This window comes from Camelina sativa, chromosome 2, assembly GCF_030686135.1.
Source record: "Camelina sativa cultivar CO46 ecotype springtype chromosome 2, ASM3068613v1".
In the NCBI taxonomy this organism is placed as follows: domain Eukaryota; kingdom Viridiplantae; phylum Streptophyta; class Magnoliopsida; order Brassicales; family Brassicaceae; genus Camelina; species Camelina sativa.
The window spans coordinates 18210044-18230246 of NC_141881.1; the positions used below are offsets into that span (position 1 = coordinate 18210044).

The 20203-nt window shown below is 33.7% G+C and overlaps 3 protein-coding genes and 2 long non-coding RNA genes across 5 annotated transcripts; 4 read left to right on the plus strand and 1 right to left on the minus strand.

Annotated features, from left to right (window-relative positions):
* Positions 1-598: 598 nt before the first annotated feature.
* Positions 599-3245, plus strand: LOC104724818 (serine/threonine-protein kinase STY13). Its single transcript, XM_087485403.1, has 7 exons — positions 599-827; positions 922-1332; positions 1606-1738; positions 1838-2033; positions 2292-2416; positions 2496-2654; positions 2735-3245. The coding sequence occupies exons 2-7, from the start codon at positions 1244-1246 to the stop codon at positions 3047-3049; spliced, it is 1017 nt and encodes a 338-aa protein (XP_087341529.1). The 5' UTR covers positions 599-827; positions 922-1243; the 3' UTR covers positions 3050-3245.
* Positions 3246-5254: 2009 nt separating this feature from the next.
* On the plus strand, positions 5255-6779 carry LOC109127359 (uncharacterized). The gene is made up of 5 exons (XR_002033995.2): positions 5255-5394; positions 5630-5686; positions 5945-6003; positions 6099-6160; positions 6650-6779. It is a non-coding gene; the product is annotated as an uncharacterized LOC109127359 (long non-coding RNA).
* A 6747-nt stretch (positions 6780-13526) lies between these two features.
* LOC104724828 (uncharacterized) lies at positions 13527-15569 on the minus strand. The gene is made up of 7 exons (XM_010443388.2): positions 14952-15569; positions 14588-14653; positions 14400-14513; positions 14268-14321; positions 14136-14186; positions 13875-14039; positions 13527-13773 (listed from the first exon to the last, which is right to left on the minus strand). Exons 1-7 carry the CDS (start codon positions 15039-15041, stop codon positions 13639-13641), a joined length of 675 nt encoding a protein of 224 aa, XP_010441690.1. The 5' UTR covers positions 15042-15569; the 3' UTR covers positions 13527-13638.
* Positions 15481-16091, plus strand: LOC147948812 (uncharacterized). Its single transcript, XR_015580417.1, has 2 exons — positions 15481-15612; positions 15820-16091. It is a non-coding gene; the product is annotated as an uncharacterized LOC147948812 (long non-coding RNA).
* Positions 16092-18835: 2744 nt separating this feature from the next.
* LOC104724848 (high-affinity nitrate transporter 3.1) lies at positions 18836-19980 on the plus strand. Its single transcript, XM_010443404.3, has 2 exons — positions 18836-19136; positions 19301-19980. The coding sequence occupies exons 1-2, from the start codon at positions 18986-18988 to the stop codon at positions 19780-19782; spliced, it is 633 nt and encodes a 210-aa protein (XP_010441706.2). The 5' UTR covers positions 18836-18985; the 3' UTR covers positions 19783-19980.
* Positions 19981-20203: the final 223 nt, after the last annotated feature.

A 20203-nucleotide genomic window follows, 5' to 3' on the forward strand; every position in this document is an offset into this window, starting at 1 on the left:
TCAATTTAAAATTTTATAATGTATGAAAGAATTGTTTGATGTTAAAATGAATTCAATATATGCTTATGTTGTTAATTTTATAATTGAAAAATATAATGCCTTTAATATCAGTTAAAACTTTATTCTTTGGATGAAATATTTAAGTTTGCTAAGTAAATATATTTAGTAATTAGTATATGGAATTTGAAATGTTTAGTAATTAGTAATTCATAAGTAAATATATTTAGTAATTAGTAGAGGTAAAATATTTCCAAAAATAACGCTCTTGATGATATTTTGAGAAACAAAATTAATTGTTTCCATTCATTATTATACTCACCACTCCATATTCACAAAGAATAATATCTATCTATATTATTAATTTTATAATTGAAAAATATGATGCCTTTAATATCAGTTAAAACTTTATTCTTTGGATGAAATATTTAAGTTTGCTAAGTAAATATATTTAGTAATTAGTATATGGAATTTGAAATGTTTAGTAATTAGTAATTCATAAGTAAATATATTTAGTAATTAGTAGAGTAAAATATTTCCAAAAATAACGCTGTTGATGATACTTTGAGAAACAAAATTAATTGTTTCCATTCATTACTATACTCACACCACTCCATATTCATAACTAACTATCTCTCTCTTTCTCACCACATCAAGACAATGGCTCTGCTACTGCCACCATGAAAAAAAACTAAACAAAACTCCAAAACTCAACAAATGAAATCCCCCTCAAGTTCCTTACTACAAAACCCAACCAACCAAAGCGATTCACTGTTGTTCTACTAACACAGATCCACAACTGATTCTTGCTCTGCTCCTCTCTTTGTTTTGTAAAGATTCTTCTCTTATCCATTGAGTTTTCTCAATTTATTAATATATTATATATAAAAAAACACTTATATATATATATATATATATTATTAGTTGGGGGAGAGCTTGCCTGGTGTCGCCTTCTTCTCTCTCTAAGACTTGTGCTTAATTCACGGACATGTGAGGATACTTGCTTTTGCCTCATCAAAGGCCATGTTATAGCTCTTTACTTATCTCTTCTCTTCTGAGCTCTCAACTCAAATCTTCAGAGATACAACAAATCAAGAAAGTGATAAACCAAACAAGAAAGGACAAGTCTTTTTTGGTGTTTCAGATTACAGAGAGAGAGATCAGTAAAAAAAAAATGTGGCTGCTTTGTGCCCTGATTTAAGGTTTGAAGTAATCTGTGTATATGGATTATTGAACTGGATTCAGAATGGAACACAAATGGCAAATTGATCCTCAGCTTCTCTTTGTTGGACCAAAGATTGGTGAAGGAGCTCATGCCAAAGTCTATGAGGGAAAGTAAGCTCCTTTCTTCTTCTTCCTCACTTTCTGGATTTGATTTAGTTTCACTCTTAGCTGATGAGATTATTAGGAAAGTTTGGAGTTTGATTTGTGGGTAAGTGAAGTTTAGTGTTTGTTCTATATGGGTATGAGCATAATGCTTGTTTGGTTAAGACTCATCTCTCTAGATTTGTGTAGTTAAATTGTTGAAATTGGATAATTGGCTATTCAAAAGTTGTGTTTTTTAGTAATGGATCTCTACTGTTTTTGGTTGGTACGATCTGTAAACAGATACAAGAATCAGACAGTTGCTATAAAGATAGTTCACAGAGGAGAAACACCAGAAGAGATTGCAAAGAGGGATTCAAGATTCCTAAGAGAAGTAGAAATGCTCTCACGAGTTCAACACAAGAATTTAGTCAAGGTTCTGTTTTCTTCTTTTGAGATCTATGGCTGCTGCTTTAGTTTTTATCAGTAATGGGCTGAAGGGTTTAACATGAGTCATTTGTTCTCTGAATCACAGTTCATTGGTGCTTGCAAGGAGCCTGTAATGGTGATAGTTACTGAACTTCTTCAAGGCGGTACACTGCGTAAATATCTGTTAAACTTGAGACCTGCGTGTTTGGAGACCCGTGTGGCCATCGGTTTTGCTCTTGATATTGCTCGTGGTATGGAATGCTTGCATTCCCATGGGATCATTCACCGTGATCTCAAACCTGGTAAACAATACCATTCTTTGTCTTTAATGATCTGCTTAAAATATTTGCAAAACAACACCTTGTTTCATGGAAACCACATGCTCATCAGATCTCAATCACAAAGAATCTTTCTTTCTTTTTTAATTGTCTGACACCACACACGCTTCAAGTTCTTTTAATATTCTTCTGGTTAGGATTAGATTTATATCTTTAACTGTTGGTGGAGACCTTACTTTCAGAAGATGGTGTTAAAGGAGGATCTTTTGTTCTGTTTTGCAGAGAACTTGCTTTTAACTGCAGACCACAAAACAGTAAAACTAGCAGACTTTGGATTAGCAAGAGAAGAGTCATTGACTGAGATGATGACTGCTGAGACAGGAACATACCGATGGATGGCGCCTGAGGTACTTTATTATTGAAAATTTTGTTAATTTATCATGCTTCTCTTGGTTACTTAAAGACAATCTTGATGGGATATTACAGTTGTACAGCACGGTAACACTTCGGTTGGGAGAGAAGAAGCATTACAACCATAAAGTCGACGCATATAGCTTTGCGATCGTTCTTTGGGAGCTTTTACACAATAAATTGCCTTTTGAGGGAATGTCGAATCTCCAAGCAGCATATGCAGCAGCCTTTAAAGTGTGTAACAGTAACACTGTCTTGTTTTGCTTCTTTTAGCTAAACATTACTCTCTCTGTTTTGACATATGTCTTCTACAGAATGTGAGACCAAGCGCGGAGAGCTTACCAGAAGAGTTGGGGGATATTGTAACATCATGTTGGAATGAGGATCCTAATGCTCGGCCCAACTTCACACATATCATTGAGTTGCTACTTAACTATCTCTCTAAGGTTGGATCTCCGATATCCGCCATTCCACAACGGATTCTTGCTTCGAAGAACACACTATTGCCACCGGATTCTCCTGGAACTAGCTCTTTGATGGCTAAGCTTGATGAATGTGGGGAAACTCCAAAGGCCAAAAGTGAAGACAAACGAAAAGGTTTGTTTTTCTGCTTCAATCAATGTTATTAACGTTTCTATTACAGAGAGAGTGGTTTAGGACCAAAGATTTGGTAGACGACATCACTCAAAATTTATTGATGTAATAACGTCTTCCCCATCCCATATAAACTCTATATGAATTTAGCAAAAAGTTCATTTATATAAATAAAATAGTTATGTAATTGTAATGAATTTAAAGTAGAAGTAAAGAAAAAGTTATCTTAAAGAGGCTCCTGAATAAGAAAGTTTGTACTTCTGTTAAGTCAATGTACCCTTTTGTATTTTTCTATCTCCCTCTCTTATCAAGACTAGAGGATTAAAATTAGTCAACTCTTTATTTTCCACTTCTTTCTAATTGTTTTAATGGTTTCTCATCAATTAGTATCACAAGATGTCAACTTTTGAAACGGTAAACCAAAGTTTGATATCTCAAATGCTAGCAAAACAAGTGAAGGTTATGTGGCTTTGCCAAAGCATGTGTCGTGTGCTTCATAATACAATCAGCGATGCTTTCTTCCCTCGGGGACTTGTTCATCTTGTTTATCACCAGATGCCAGAGAAGTTTTCAGACCCTGATTTGTTAAGCAAATCAATGGAAAGTAAGTTTAACAAGCTACCATGAAGGCATGAACAACTAATAATCCCAAATTCCCAAGGGTAGGTCAGATTCAGACAGACTATGAAGCAAATTAAAAGCAAATTAAAATGCAAATCAATTATACAACCATCAAATTATATTTCTTGTAACTTTATCTTTCATTTCAAAAAAAAAAAAAAAAAAAATACAAATCAATTATACAAAATCAAAAATAATACATAATATAATTTTATTTGCATTTCTTTAAAAAAATTACAATAATATACATTAAATTTTAAGAATTGTAAAAGTGGACTTGAATTACTCGTCGCTAGAATTTCACTTTGATATATAATATATCAAAGTTTAACAATTTGACGGTGATGACGAAATGTTATGTCTTTTTAAATTTGTGAAATTGAAAATTGACATGTATTTTTGGAAATGAAGGACAAAATTACAAAAAAAAAAAAAAAAAAAAAAAAAAAAATCCTAATAAAAGATGTCTTAAATAGATTTATTATTACACAATTGATGAAAAGAAAACTTGGACAGAAGAGTAATCGATTAAACCATATCTAATTTGATCCACTTTAAAATTTAAAACTAAGAATCATATTATTTCATCTAAACTAAGACTATCTATAATGTTCATTAATCTTTTTAAAAAAATTCTAAAATAAAGTACTGTAAAAGAGTTTAGGGATTATCTCCATATTATTCTACTTTTTTTTAACGTGTGAGTAGGATTTCTCTCATATACACCAATTGACTGAACATAAAGAGCATTACTGTTTAAATTACACGTGATATGAAGATTAACATGAAGTTGTGTTGACAAAAACAAAAATTAAAAAAAAAAAAAGTCCATCTTGCGAGAATATCTCATCAGTAGTTGAATTACTTCAATACCTTCGAACATTGAAATTGATGGAATGGAAAATCAAAAATTAATATGAATAAAAGAAATGAGACAAAAAAATTTTAAAAAGTTTGAATTCAGAATGTAAAATGATGATGATAATTTAACAAAAATATTATAATCACATACTTCAGTTAATTCATTACTAGGATCTGACCCGCGCTACAGCGCGGAGGAAAATTTTATATACATATTCATTTTAAATAACTGTTTAGTATATAGTATGGTTATATCTCTATATTAGTCTTATTTATGATTTTACATAGAACACATTTGGGGGATACAATATACAAAATTTTATATACATGTTCATTTTAAATAACTGTTTAGTATTGTATGGTTGTATCTCTATATTAGTATTATTTATGATTTTATATAGAAAACATTTGGGGGATACAATATACAATTCATCCACATAATAATATAGTATGTATATTTTTAAAATGGACCAATATATTGCACTGATGTTGTTATTGGGCTCAGGTGGGCCGAAGTTTTGGTTTATAGTTATTTAGAAATCGTCAAAAAACAATCGGGCTTCATACGTGGGGTTTTTAATATTAAAAAAAAAGCCTGGAAAAGACATTAATTTCCGATCACCCTCCCCAAAAGAACTGATCGACTGCTTTACACCGTCTCAACTTCTCGAATCATTTCACCATCTCTAATCCTTTTGGAGAGAATTGATTGAAACCCGATTATTTCCATCACACAGTCCAGTTCTGTTCTACAATTTTGGAGACCCAGTCGTACTGAAGAACAACTAAATCTTCAACTCGAAGAGAAAGGAGAAATATATTTGCCGTTGATTGTTTTCTTACACGGCGGATTAAATTGTGGGTTTTAGAAATCTCCTTATCTATCTTAGTTAATTGGGTAAGTTTATTATGATTAAGATAAATAAAACCCCTATCAGTACCTTCATGGGTTTGAATTTAGCTTTATTTTTGCAATTTGAGTAATTATTATAATTGGTTTTATCCATTTTTATCAATTCTATCAGAAAAATAGTAGTCGATGTTATAAATCACTGAAAATTTCATATGTATCCTTTGCTTTAATTTGTAATGGTCTTATTGTTATGTTGCAATTTTTCTGTGAATATGTGAAGGAGATCTATAAAAACAGATGGACAAAGACACATACATCATAAACGGCAGATTATATGGTGGGTTTAACTAATCTTGTAAACTAATTCTAGTTAATTGGTTAAGTTGATATCTAGTTCTGGAATTATTAAACGACTATCACTTCTATCAAGTTTGAATTTAGCTAAATTTTATACGATTTTTACTAATTGTTAGTATTCGTTTTATCTAGTTTTCAACTTCTCTCACAAAACATCAATCTTACTTGTTGGTATAAAATTCTATATATACTTAGCTTTAGTTTCGTATGTGCTGATTGATATGTACTAATTTTCCAGTGCAATTGTGAAGAATAGTAATCAAACGGAAGGACAAAGGGAGAGACAATACTGCAAATGTGAGATTTAATATTCCCGATTATATAATTAGGAGTGTTTAAGCAATTTTTACATGATATTACTGAACTGTACTAAACATCTGTAATTATATCAGGTATCTTCGTGGAACCCTACAGCTTAGATTGGAGATGACATTGTCCAACATATTTGATAATGGTAAGTATTCTCATCTACTTTAAATATTAAGATATTGATAGGTTAGATTGGTTGTTGCATATATGAAATTAGATAAATTGATTGCCAAACTTAATTTGAAAAGAAACTTATCCTTTATTAATATCATTTTCATTTCACAAATGGAAATACTAAACAACTTAAACATGATAAAGCATAGAAATTTTGACATCTTTATTAAGTACTGAAACATTAAGAATAATCATTCTTGAAGTAATCCCCTGGACATACATGTCCTTGTATGAGTCATATAAGACACCATCATAAGTCCTCAAATCTTCATCACATTTTGGTCGTTTTAGAAAATGTAAAAGGAGTTTCAAACAGAAATTTCCATCAAACTTACTTGGAATATACGAAATCCTTCTATTCCCATTTGTTCTTTTCCTTCTTATGAAGCATTTTTCTTTCGGATCCCAAGTAAAGTACAATGGAATGTCCTCAAACGTTAGTGCTCTTGCTTCTGGACAGTATTTGTTGAGATCAAAGCAAGCTGAAAGCAATGGATCTTCGATGTTCTTCACTTCTTTCCCACTATCCATACTGGACGGTCTTGATGGATGCAAGATCAGTTATTGCTAAGTTGGCAGCCATTTCGTAAGCTTAAGTGATATGTGCTGAAAAACTTTGTTGGAAGGTATGAGATTTATGTGCATAAGTAATGAGTATTTATAGGTAAAATATGTTCTCATAATACATTATCATAATTGATTCACTAATTAATTCGGTAATCAAATTTCCGGAATTTTAGTGGACTGAGTTTTAGATACAGGTTTTGGAGATCAATTACGGGACTAAAAATCCAGTTGTGCTGACTAAAATTAAGGAACATTTACTTGATGATATATATTTGGTAAAGATATGAGATCATATGTTTTAGCGATTCCTTATTTTCCGAAACGAATTGTAGAAGACCTTATTTGACTAAAATTATGCATACGATTAGGGAAAATATAGTTGGCTAAGATAGGATATCTTTGAGAGTAAAAGTGAATTACTATTTCGTCTCTCAATAATTGTAATTATGATTCCTAAATTATAGGAAACGTAAAACGACCATATTTATTTTGAAGATATTTGTTTAATTGTTTTGAAGATTAATATTTAATTAAGGTTTAATGTTTATGATTTATTGTAGATTTCGGATCACCCAGTTAGAGATTTCGGATATAAACAACCCGTTATCCGATTGTGTTAATTTCGGGTTAATTTTTTATTATGACCCGACCCGAATTCTATTTGTACTTCTCTTTTACTAATATAGAGATGATACTTGTAATCACATATACTCATTGTTACATCAAAAGATTTGTACAAATTTTACTCCCATATATATATATATATATATATATATATATTATTTGGCCTGCCTAGGGAACTTAGCTAGTGTATTCTCTTTGGTTGTCCATAAGCTCAGCAAATTTGTCGGACGCTTCAGGGTTTCCGAGAGTCTTTAGAGACATCTGCAGATTCTAACACTGATTAAAAAAAAAAAACAAACATGAGATTCAATGGTCAAGATTAGCCTTCAAATATCGATTACTATTTTACCTCCATTATTTTCTGAATTTGAGGGTTCTCCAAAACCTGAGCCATTGTGTTGGTGAACTGTTCTTTGTCAAACTCAGTGATGCTACTACGTTGATTCCATGCGGTTGGAATAGATCTCTGAAGCTCCTTAGCTAAAAAAAACCAATAAATCCAGTCAACTAGAAGAATATATCCAAGAACCACAAACTTCAATTACTAAATAAAAAGGAAGGGAATTACATCGATAACACTGGGACTGGGAGAATCTAAAGCATTGGATTCAACAAGCCCATGCGTATCCTTCGAATCAACTGCGGAAGAAAACCCACCATAACTAACTAAATCAATCAATCAATCAATCGCCTTAAAAAAACTGAGATAAACAACAATCGGATATGACTTAAGCTCGATCGTGATTATACGAGATACCTGAACCTGAAGGAGAAAGAGTTTGCTCCATCGGATGAATAGAAACCCTAGAACAAAAATCGAGATAAACCAAACAACACAGAAATTAGGGAAGATTATTGGAATCGAGTCATGATCCAACAGAAAAAAAAAACAAAATCAAATGCGCAGAGGCGATACCTCAATCAATCGAAGCAAAAGAGGAAGATGGAGATCGTAGTGGAAAGAAGAATTCCAATGATCTCGCCAATAATGTCTGGAAAATTCAGGCAAAAATTATATACGAAGATAAAGTTTCAAGTTGAAAAAAAACATATTTATGGAGGTAGAAAATATAACAATGAAAACATTGTCATTGTCAGTCCGAGATTGTATATCAGAGAATGGGAGAAAGTTAAAACGGAATTCCAAGTTTGGAATATCTTCACATTTCTTGACATACGTCATGGACATGAAGTTTATCTTGTAGGGGTGAGAACTGGCTCTATAAACTCCCTCTATTATCTGAAATCTCATAGTTCATTATATCATGTAGCATTCTCCCTCTTCTACGTACTTTCCCTTGAAATATTGATATTAACTGCGATCTGATGGAGGCTTGTATCCTATCTCCCTAGACAAAAAGAAAAAGAATAATTATATCTCCCTAAGGTAAACCCTTTTGTTCACTTTTCCTTATTTTAGCCAATGAAAATCTGACATGACATAATATATTTCTTATAAAATAAAGAAACAAAATCTGTATACATTATTATAAAATTAAAAACTTAAATCGCTTATTTATAAACTTAAACCGATATATAATTTCATTCTAACTATAAAATCTAAACCCTAATTATCTCATTTGTAACCCAAACCGACATATAATTTCATTCTAGTTGTAAAATCTAACCCTAACCATCTTATTTGTAAACCCAAACCTGTGACATATAATTTCGTTTTAATTGTAAAATCTAAACCGTAACCACTTCATTTATAAACCCAAACTGACATATAATTTCGTTTTAATTGTAAAATCTAAATCCTAACCACTACATTTGTAAACCCAAACCGACATATTATTTCGTTTTAATTGTAAAATCTAAACCCTAACCACTTCATTTGTAAACTCAAACCGACATATAAATTCGTTTTAATTGTAAAATCTAAACCTTAATCACCTTATTTGTAAACCTAAACCGATACATCATTTCATTCTAATTGTAAATCTAAACCAAGCAAATATTTATCTTTCCTTAAAAAAAATTATACAGAATTTTGTTTTCTTAATCTGTTTTACTTTTTAATTTAATTTGATTTATTTTTTAAAATAAAATAATGTATAGAAGATTCTGATTGGTTGAAAAGGAAGAAGTGAACAAGAAGGTTCACTCTAGGAGTGAACCTAAGTATGTTTCTTTGTATAAATAAGCGTCCAATATGCTATTTCCGGATTTAGGCTTACAATCCTCTTATGGCCCAAACCGAATACAACAAACCAGACAAAAACCGCAGAAACAAAACCGACAAAAACCGCAGAAACAAAACCGACCCGGTTTCCTTAACCAAGATAAACCGGTTACAAGAAACCCTAATCTCTAAATGAAAAAAACAGTCGGAGCCGCCGCGAGTCGAGCGGAGATGGTGATCCAGGATCCGTTGAGATCCCGCCACCGTAGAGCCATAGTTGAGGAAGAAGAAGATAAACGAGCTTGTCTTTGTCGAGGAGATCCAAGCTTAGTCGTGAAAGAAGAATAGCGGTAGGCAGTACATCTGGAAACCTTCAACAGTGGCTTAGCTCCGCCTTCCCGCAGACGACCTCCCCCATCGAACAACGGCGCAACGAAACCTCTAGAATCTCCAATCTTCAGATCTAACCACCATCCTTGCTCGTTCCTCGCCGTGAATTTCCTTCTTCTGTTCTGCATCGCTACACCGGCAGTGGAACTCTCACCGACAGTGTCTTGCAAAAGCTTCTCCCTTGATTTTGATATGAAATCTTTACCTAGTTGATGCAACGGTTTACAGATGAAGCACTATGAGCCATGGGGTCCTCATCGTCACCGGAATCAACCGAAAACCTCTCCGACAGAGCACGAGGTTGTGATCAGATGAAAAATGTTTTTGAGAGAGAAATCACCGCGAATGAGATCCATGCGCGTGACTTCTCTCGACTGCCTAACTTCAACCAAAAATTGATAGTTAAATGTAAGTTTAAAATTAAAGTATGATATAGTATACCAAGTAAGTTGTTAGATAAGTTACACGCAAGAACCTTGTTATCCACCAAAAGTATGATATAGAATTTTGGTCTATCTTGGTTTATGGTATGTCCAAAACCGAGCAATTCGGACTTTTAACTTTTGCATGTCGAGAGGTCAGAATTAAGTTACTTTAAGCGGCATACTATCTCCAGAATATGACTTATTTTGTTTCCTGAACATTAAGAAACAAAACTTGTTAAAAGTTACACGATTTCAGATAATCAATCAAATGAAAGATAAAAGACAAGAGTTTAAAAAAGTAATCAATGAAGAGTTTCAAAAAGACAAGAGTTTATATATAAATATATTTTTGGCTTGCTAACAATAAATTTTCTAGTGTATTCTCTTCAGCTGTTCGTGATTAATCAATTGGATGTGCGGTTTTCTTTGTCAATCCACTGTCATTATTGTTCCACAATATATTAAGTTAAGCCGTAAATTTCTTGAGATAATTTTTGGTCTCTTTAGTCTTGTCGGAAACAATTCCATCAATTCTTTTTTTCTTTGGTAATTGTTATTCATGCACTATCAAAAGTGGTGCATATTGACGAACATAGCAAATATGATTACTACTATAGGGTCCTAAATTGAAATGTTGTAATCTTTCCAAAGTTACTTACAAAAAACCAATCTAATTAGGATAAATTCATAAAACATTTAAAAACTTTTACCATATTTGTAGCAATATGAATCTTTACAAAGGCATAAGAGAAAGGTATTTCTTTGATGTGTGTATGGCTCAAAATCTTCCATCGGCGAATAAATCATGGTAATTAACTATTCTAGATGTGTAGCGTACATGTACTACTCCACCAATTGAGGACAAAATGAAATTAAAAATTGTTTAAATGTGAATTGTCAAACAAGGATTCTAATGGAAGGTTAGAATCTCGTTCATGTAGCCCACAGACTGAATGGCAGTTGTAACCTTTTGGAGAGTGGTTGCCATCACCAGACCGGCACTGGTTGTCATCACCAGACCGGCACTGGTCGTCACACCAAGATTCCAACCTCTAAAAAAACAAAAAGAATACTCATTTTTTTTAACATATTTCTTTTACAGAATGTTCCCTAATGCAGCAGCTTATCAGAGGAGTTTGCCAACATAGTAACATCTTGTTGGAATGAGGATCCTAATGCGTGGCCCAACTTCACACATATCATCGAGTTACTACTTAACTATCCCTCTAAGGTTGGATCCTTTTGATATATGTGATTCCACAACGTATTCTTGCTTCAAATAACACATTATTGCCTCAAAATTCTCATGGAAGTAGCTCTTTAATGGCTAAGCTTTGTAAATAGTTAGATGCTTTTAACAATCTCTTATAATATATAAATAATTAGAGTTTGCCCTAGCCTCCTTTCGTCTCTGGCACAACCACCGAGATTTGCTCCCCTAGCGGCGCCGAGCCCGATCGGTGTCGCTGGGACTTGGTTTCTTCATCTCTGTGGCCTCCTCTTCCCCTGTAGTCTATTCGCTTCTATTTTCAGTTTTATCGGAGGTCTTTTGAGATTCCAGATCTCATCTCCACCCATGCGTCAGCTTCAACCACCTTCTCCTCCTCCGCATCTGGTTACTCCCCTCGGTGAATCTATCACATCGAGTTCCCACCCCCTTGTTACTGCTCCAGAGATCCATCAGTGTCCCTCTAGACCCAAATTCCGTCTGTCTCACCGCCCCTTTAAGCCGTCAACTTTAACATCTTTCTGCTCCTCGGATCCAGATCCTCTCACCAAGTGCTTTGCTTGGATGCAGCTGGTCGGAAGCTCTGTTTTGACGCTGGCACTAGTGAACTTGCTTGACGAAGAAACCTTCCTCCTTGGTCTGCTTCTCTCTCAGTAACCCTCTGTCCCAGGTCTATTCCCCACTCTTATTTTCGAACCTTGGAAGATAGTTTACTGTGGATAAACTATAAGTCATTCCTGACCTGGAAACGCCTTAGACCCGCTGGTTTTAATTTCATATAAAAGCCAAATCGGTTAGTATCTTTGTATCCTGCTTGGTCAAGTCGAGTTACACTCGGTAGCAGATCCCTAGATACTTCGGTTGTAGTTGAATCTTCTTTGTGTCAAGGTCAGTTAAATAGCTTGGTTTGGAAGTTTGCAATGCTGCTCTTTGATAGTGACTTTGACCTGTCAATCGGTTTATCTCTATTGCTTGCTCTCCCAGATCATTTATCCTACATATTACCAATAGCTCAATTGCTTCAGTGTCAACTTGTAACTAGGTTTAGTCTGAATTCCATTCTTCCCCTTTCTAGTCAACCGTTGTTTAGCTTAAGGATACCGCTTGTCCGAATACTACTAGTGAACTTTAACTAGCATCTGTTGCTAAATTGGTCCAAGAGTCTGTTAAGAACATGTTACTAGAGTCACTTAAGGATGACCTCCTAGAAGGAGATAGCTTGTTGAAGATTGGTATTATGATCCCACCTCTACGGAGTGGGGTTACTTCTGCATCATCAACCTCTTCTTTTTCCCTTGCCTACTAATTATGGTTTCCATTTGACTTTTCATCAACTTTTTGAAGTTCTCTCAGTCAAGCCTGAAGATTAGCGGCGTTATGACCTCTGCTCAAAGAAGTAGTGATTACCGCAACCTCCTCAAACTACCCTCATCCAAGCACAGAATCGCAACCACCATTGTAGTGGCCGATTTTTAGAAAAACACCAACCTTGCTCGCTCCCTTGGCAAAGCTCTTACGAGAGTTCCAGCCTTGGCTATTCCCTTGCTAATTAGTCTTTGTTTCAAGACAGTGGTCATCCTCTCTTCCTTTGACCTACTCATGGAAAATGCATCGATATGCTTTGATCTCACAGGTTCCAGAACGCTGTCAAGCCTTTAATCCATAGCTCTCAAGCTTTTAATATCTGTTGCCCCTATCTACCTTTATTGTTTTGATGTTTTAATTTCTAGGAAGCCCCTATGTTATCTTTTAAACTATCATATTTCCCTCGTATGTTACTCTTTGGTTAATGGATAATAACATTTGTTCGTTCAAAAAAAAAAAAAAAATCTCTTGTAATATATTCAGTTCTCTTTTTTTTTTGGTAAGAAATATCGTACTTGATTGGTGTTCATTTTTCTAAATCAAATGATATAATTAATTACAAGTTCATATCAATATGATTTATGTTTTCGAAATTTTTGACTAAAGATCATAGTAGACGCATGCCATGAATATGTTTTAGAAAATTGCAATGAAATTTAATTTGTTCCCTCAGTCTTGAAATTATTAAATAAATAAATAAATACTACCCGCTGCAAAGCTTTTCCTTATTTTGTCTTCCCAAAGATTTTGGTCGAGTTAACCCACTTCTCGAAGCCATGTCTTGCGTTTTCGAGATATGCCTCCAAGGCAACTTGTACTTTCTCCAAGTGTGGTTTCCCTATGGTCATAACTTGTCTTACCTAGAAAAGCAAGACAATGCATGGTCACAAGACTCACAACAATGTTTTATGTAATGTCAAAAGAAAGCAGACGAATTGAATAAAGATGGAAACATATTAACCTCAAGATAGTAGTATGAAATGTTGAATGCTTGGATGAGATGTGGGGTCAGAGCCTGCTTACACGTATGGAACAGCTTGATGGACTCATCGGTTAAGTATTTAACGTTTGGCTCGAGATAAATGGTTAATGTCACATACGCATCTTTGATGCTTGGAATCCATTTCTGTGAATTCTAAAGTTAATCAGAATAAAAAACAAAGAGCTTCTCTTTTAACGGAAACCAAAAACTTCCAGGGTTAATTCTGAGTCCAACACTAACCTTTTGAAGAGTTTGGCTAAGATGTTGATTCCATAGAGTCATAATATATGCCTGAAACCATTGAAAAAGAGGGTCTTATAAAGATTAATCACTAAGATTGTATCGATGTCATGCACCTTGTTTTAGAATTACCAAAGTTTTATTTGGGACTAGACCAAACTTAGACAAGAGCCACTTCCCATCGATCTGAACACAAGGCAAAAAAAAAATAGTAAACTTTTGAATATATATATACATCAATCCCAAAGACACCATGTTCCTTACATTTTCAAGCTTTGAGCTAAGTTCCGCAACTTTCTTATCCGCGATTTCAGCTCGAGTTTCCACTTCGAGACTCCTCTTGCGTTGTATTTCCACTTCTTGTCGTAGTTCAAGTATCTGCCAATGCAGAACTGAATTGAGGTAACAAAAAACAAGAATGAAATAATACACAACTCAAGCTACAAACCAACCTGTTTCTGAAGTTCATAATTGTTTCCTCCTTCTGCTTCACTTGCGTGCTTCACTGGATTCTCAGTCTAAATAAAGCATTAATAAGTAAATAAGTTTCTTCGACATACATATTTTTAAAAAATAAATCAAAAACAAAGATGGATCCAAATCTCACTTCAAGAGACAACCACATCTATACACGATGCAGCTGAGTAATTGTAAAGTTTTTTTTTTTAAATTTGGGAAGAAACAAAACGTTACAAAGTGATATCCTTTTGCAAATATATTAAACCCTAAGAAAACTCAATTTTCTTTTCTGAATTTCTCAGAAACCATACAAAGAAACATTTACATAACTTCATATGAGATCCAATAAACCGTTACCTGAGGAAGAAGCTTCTTCGTTATCGGTGTATAATAGTAACAGAGAAGAGGTACGAGTAACAGAAAGATGAGTGACTTAGAATACGCCATTTTTGGAGCACTGGAAGATAGAGAGTCGCCAGAGACAGAGTGACAAAGTCGTCATATAAATTGAAGGGGCTTCTCATCTTTTCTTTAATTACATATATCTGTTAATCTACTTTTAATAAATACTACTATATAAATGGGCAATTTACGGGGTCTGTGTTCTCTCTCTCTTCTCTCTCTAAAATATTTCAGAGAGGGAGAACGTCGATGTCTCGTCCGATATTGATTGGCTTACAAAGCAACAATGATCGGTTTGGTAACGGCGCTTTCTTGCTGTGTTGGTAACGGCGCTTCCTTGCCGTGTTGGTAACAGCGCTTCCTTGCCGTGTTGGTAACAGCGCTTCCTTGCCGTGTTGGTAACGGCGCTTCCTTGCCGTGTTTGCTGTCGGCGCTTCTTTGCCGTGTTTACTATCGGCGCTTCCTTGCCGTGTTTGTTGTCGGCGCTTCCTTGCCGGTGTTGTCTGATAGTTAGCTGTCCCGAGTGACTTGGGCTTTGCCGGATGTTCTCACGCCGGTTTTGTTTCTTAAGATCTGTGGTTTACAACAAATCATCATATATGATTATGACAAAAAGGTAATAAAAAGAAGACGTATTTCCAGCATATTTAGATTGCCTGTAGCCGTTTTCTAGATGTATATGGAGCTTCGATCGAACAAGCTTTGGTGGATCAATCAAATTTCTTTCCTTTCTCTGATTTTACCAGATTTCATTGTTTAATGATTTGGAAAATTAGATGGGTTGAAATCCCTGTATTTGGATCCATTCTATCTGTTTTTGCAGTCTCCGGTGAGAAACAACCAAAAATTGATGCTTCACACATTTTCCGGCGTCAATAGTGTTCACCGGTATCGGAGTTTTCAACGGTAAAGGATGACGAAAAGTTCTATCGCTTCTCTTGCAACATGGTTACACCACGTGTTTTTGTTATTGACATGTTAGAAGCGCAAGAGTTATCTTCTTATTCCTTTGATGTAATCTCTTGAACTTTGATTTTGGGCTTGTAAACTTGCTTCGATCAATCAATAAAGATAATACTTGTAAAAAAAAAAAAATGGGCAATTTACATTATAATTGTGAGTGTTTTGTATAAAAATGCAATTGCAAATACAGTATGTGCGTTGAGCTAATTAATTATGCAATTGCGTTACATTTACAAAAGAAAATATGTGGGCAGATTAATTACAGGGTTTTTCAATTATATTTGTGATTTATTATTTTTATATAGATGAAAATGCACATTTGACGGAGTTAAACTGAACCATGTCGTCCTATTAACATTCCATGTGTCAAATAAAGATTTTTGCATGTTTTGATGAATCAACTCTTGAATAAATGTGTCGTCCTAACATCAATCTTAATCCGTCTGCGAGATTTTATAGTTCTCTTTTCTTTTTGATTAATTTAAAATATCTTAATTACATTTAAGTAATGATTTAATTTTTTGAAAAGAAAAAAATCAAACGAGATGGGAGGTGAAATATGATGATTAAAACCCAATTCAACTGGATATGATATTTTTAATTCAATTTGATTGGCTGTTAAAGATGTTTCCGTTAAATTATTAAAGGATTTTTTGGGAAAAGATAAATTTGAAACTAATTAAAATCATTTAGTCATGTAAACTAAATCTAAAACAAAATTGGTAAATGCCAAGAAAGCGAACTAAAACTATATGAAAAAGGTAATTTAATTGAAGTTAAAACAAATAAGTAATATAAAAAAATTATAAAAAAAAAAACAAATGAGTAATAAAAGTGAGCTCTCAAGGATTTTGGATAATTGAGACCTTAATTGGTAATGGCGGTTACTTGTAGTTGTAGTCGTAGAGATTTTGACTTTAAAATTTTAACTTCAGAGAATTTGGTTGTAGATGATTTAACTGTAGAAACTTTAACTGTTAAAATCTGATTCTTTACCAACAATTTTTAAAGCTATAACTGTTATTTTTATTATTATTATTAAATAAAAATAATGAATATATATATAATGTCAGAAATTAATTCATATAGTACTTTAATGAAAAATTTAATTTTGTTAATGATAAATTAAAATTCTGAAAAATATAAGTCATCAATCAAATATGTGATTCTGTTTGAAAACGAATGATAAATTAAATATCACTAACAATATTTTGATTTTTGTTTTGTTTTTGGTGGTTGATTTTTAATTGATTATTCTGAAAAATATTAATAGTGTTTTTTAATTGTTTTGAATGTTTTTTTCCTATTAAATAGTCATATGAGCAGTCAAAAATCCATTTACAGTATTATTAGTGATGATGATGAAAACATAAAATTTATTATTGAAATGAATCTTAAAATAAAAAAAATGAGAATAATTAATTTATAAAAATAAAATATGTAAAATATATATATATATATATATATATATATATAGATATATATATATATTTTTGGAGAGCTTTTAAATGTAAAAAAAAAGAAAATAAAAAATGCTTTTAAAATTATTTAGTTATTAAAGGAAAAAAAGTTTGATTGCACAAAAGTGGCTGTCAAAGCTTTAAATATTTTTAAAAACTTAAAAGTACCCTATCAATCAGGGCCTGAGTATCATATTTTATGTCGCTACTTATTGGCTAAAGTAACACTGAGACAAGTCGATGAGCATGGTCGGCAGGCTTAGCTGATGGTCAAAGTTCTTGATGACTGAATTAGGCTTCTGTGTGAATTATATGGGATATTGGGGTGTGAATTCGAGAAGTAAAGAAACATAGTAATGTCAGATTAATAGATCACTGAAGTTGACTTTTGTATCTAAATTGGCACTCAGTCAACACAAACTTGGTTTATTTTATTTTCTTTTCTTTAAAAAAAATAAAATAAATTGGCTTAAATTAGACATATTTGAGGTTTTTTTTACATACTGATCATGTTTGCCTGTTTTTGGGTAAATATTTTCACCTTCCCTACGATGGTCTCTCAATACTAGATTTTTTTGTGTTGTCCAAACGGATCGGATCGTAGTCTAATATGTAAACTAAATAGTGCTTTTAGATGATGAGATGTGATGTGATTGTTTTGGTGTAATCTCATTTGACTTTTAGCTGATATCCTTTTGGTCAGAGGAGCGTGCGCTTTGCCTTACAGAAATGGGCATGTTCCTCCGTCGTACGAGAGAATGCAAAAGGTGCGCATGTATAGTATTGCAGCTTTAAGAGCCTTTCACTACCATATACGGACGTAGGACATGTTGCCTGGAGTATGTCTGGAATATTTCATAATTTGTTATCTTCTAACAGGTAGTTCCGGCAAACGTTATCCACATATATGATTAATCTTGGTTTTGGTAGTTAAAAAACCTCATCTATGATATATATTACACACCTATAATTCAGAATTGTAGAGGTGTAAAAATCCTCATCTATGATATATTTTAGTCACAAAAAGAAGTTTCAATTGAACCAAAGTGTCTTGCTCATTCCATACACTATTTCTGGAAAGAAAAATCATTCTCTAAACGATTAGTATATTTTCTGAAGGATTCATAGAAAAAAGCGGATACAATTAGAATATGTAGAGTATCTTATAGCGATGTGTCAAGGAATATTTAATTGTTTGGAATCTGAAACTGAATTATTCAGTTGCTAAATTATAAAACTAAAACTCATATCTCATCCTTTGGCATGTTTAGGAGCCATCTCAGCTGGACGAAGACAACACAGACACTTATGCCAGAGAGGGAACACAATCTTCCCAAGTCTTCCAAAGGGTAATCTCAGACCAAACCGTTGACTTTGTCCTTATTAATTGTTTATGCTAACCCCAAGATATTATTTGATTCAAGGATATTACCATAAATCACTATATAAAGACATAAATGTGCACCCCACTTTTCTTATCAAACATAAAAGTCAGCAAAACACAGAGGCATATTCCTCTTTTCTTCATAAGCCTTAATATCTTGGTATTCAGATTCAAGGATATCCATGGCGATCCAAAAGATCCTCTTCGCTTCACTTCTCATATGCTCACTGATCCAATCCAGCCATGGGGCAGAAAAAGAAAGGCTCTTCTCCGAGCTTGAGAAAGGTTCACTTGAGGTCACCACTAAACCAAGCCGAGAAGGAGCTGGTGTGGGTAAGTATAATTCTTCTAAAAGACATTCATGATCATTAGTGTTGAAAACATTAGTTGTAATTACTTAGAAATAAGTGAATAATAATGATATAACCTGACATTAATTTATAAGAATATTAATTTACATCAAGGCTGATCAATATTGGATATGTGGTGGTTTTTAGTTTTGGATGCCGGAATAGACAAGATAAGCATTACATGGAAGCTAAGCTCGACGGGGTCTAAAAAGGAGGCTGAATTTAAAACCATTAAAGTAAAGCTATGCTACGCTCCACCTAGCCAAGTTGACCGACCATGGCGCAAGACCCATGACGAGCTCTTCAAAGACAAGACCTGCCCACACAAGATCGTGGCCAGGCCTTATGACAAAACCACTCAATCTATTGACTGGATCCTTGAGCGTGACATCCCCACCGGAACCTACTTCGTTCGTGCCTACGCAGTTGATGAACACGACCATGAAGTTGCCTTTGGACAAAGCACGAACGAAGCCAAGACGACCAGCCTCTTCAGCGTTCAGGCTATCAGTGGTCGCCACAAGACCCTAGATATTGCCTCCGTCTGCTTCAGTGTCTTCTCCGTTTTGGCTTTGCTCGTCTTCTTTGTCAACGAGAAGAGGAAGGCCAAGATAGAGCAAAGCAAATGAGTCTGTTTACTTTGCGTGTTTGTGACGTCGAACCCCTAAAAAAAAGCGTTGACTTTGAACTTTCTTGTTTACCAATTGCTTTTGTCTTGTTGCTTACTTCTTCCCTATGTGTTTTTTTTTTTTTTTTTCATGTGTTTGTACCATTAAGCCATTCATACGAAGCAAAACTAATCCTACGGTGGTGATGCGTTGTGTGAATTCTATATTCTTATATACTTTTTGATATATATTCTTACACACTTTGTTTCACAAAGTTTGGAATTTGAAAGTTCTATGTAAATCGTATTCAAAATACCACAAATACAATTCAGCTATTACTTTGTGAAACGACTGACTTTTTTTTTCAAATATAAATAATAAATAATAAATATAATATAATAAATAAACTATAATTAGTGGTCACATACCCACTAGCCACCTA

Coding starts and splice junctions, on each gene's coding strand:
- LOC104724818 (XM_087485403.1), top strand. CDS start 1,244: ATGGAACACAAATGGCAAATTGATCCTCAGCTTCTCTTTGTTGGACCA. Junction 1,333..1,605: donor GCCAAAGTCTATGAGGGAAA/GTAAGCTCCTTT, acceptor ATCTGTAAACAG/ATACAAGAATCAGACAGTTG. Junction 1,739..1,837: donor AACACAAGAATTTAGTCAAG/GTTCTGTTTTCT, acceptor TCTGAATCACAG/TTCATTGGTGCTTGCAAGGA.
- LOC104724828 (XM_010443388.2), bottom strand. CDS start 15,041: ATGGCGTATTCTAAGTCACTCATCTTTCTGTTACTCGTACCTCTTCTC. Junction 14,654..14,951: donor CGAAGAAGCTTCTTCCTCAG/GTAACGGTTTAT, acceptor TGCTTTATTTAG/ACTGAGAATCCAGTGAAGCA. Junction 14,322..14,399: donor TTAGCTCAAAGCTTGAAAAT/GTAAGGAACATG, acceptor CCTTGTGTTCAG/ATCGATGGGAAGTGGCTCTT.
- LOC104724848 (XM_010443404.3), top strand. CDS start 18,986: ATGGCGATCCAAAAGATCCTCTTCGCTTCACTTCTCATATGCTCACTG. Junction 19,137..19,300: donor CCGAGAAGGAGCTGGTGTGG/GTAAGTATAATT, acceptor GGTGGTTTTTAG/TTTTGGATGCCGGAATAGAC.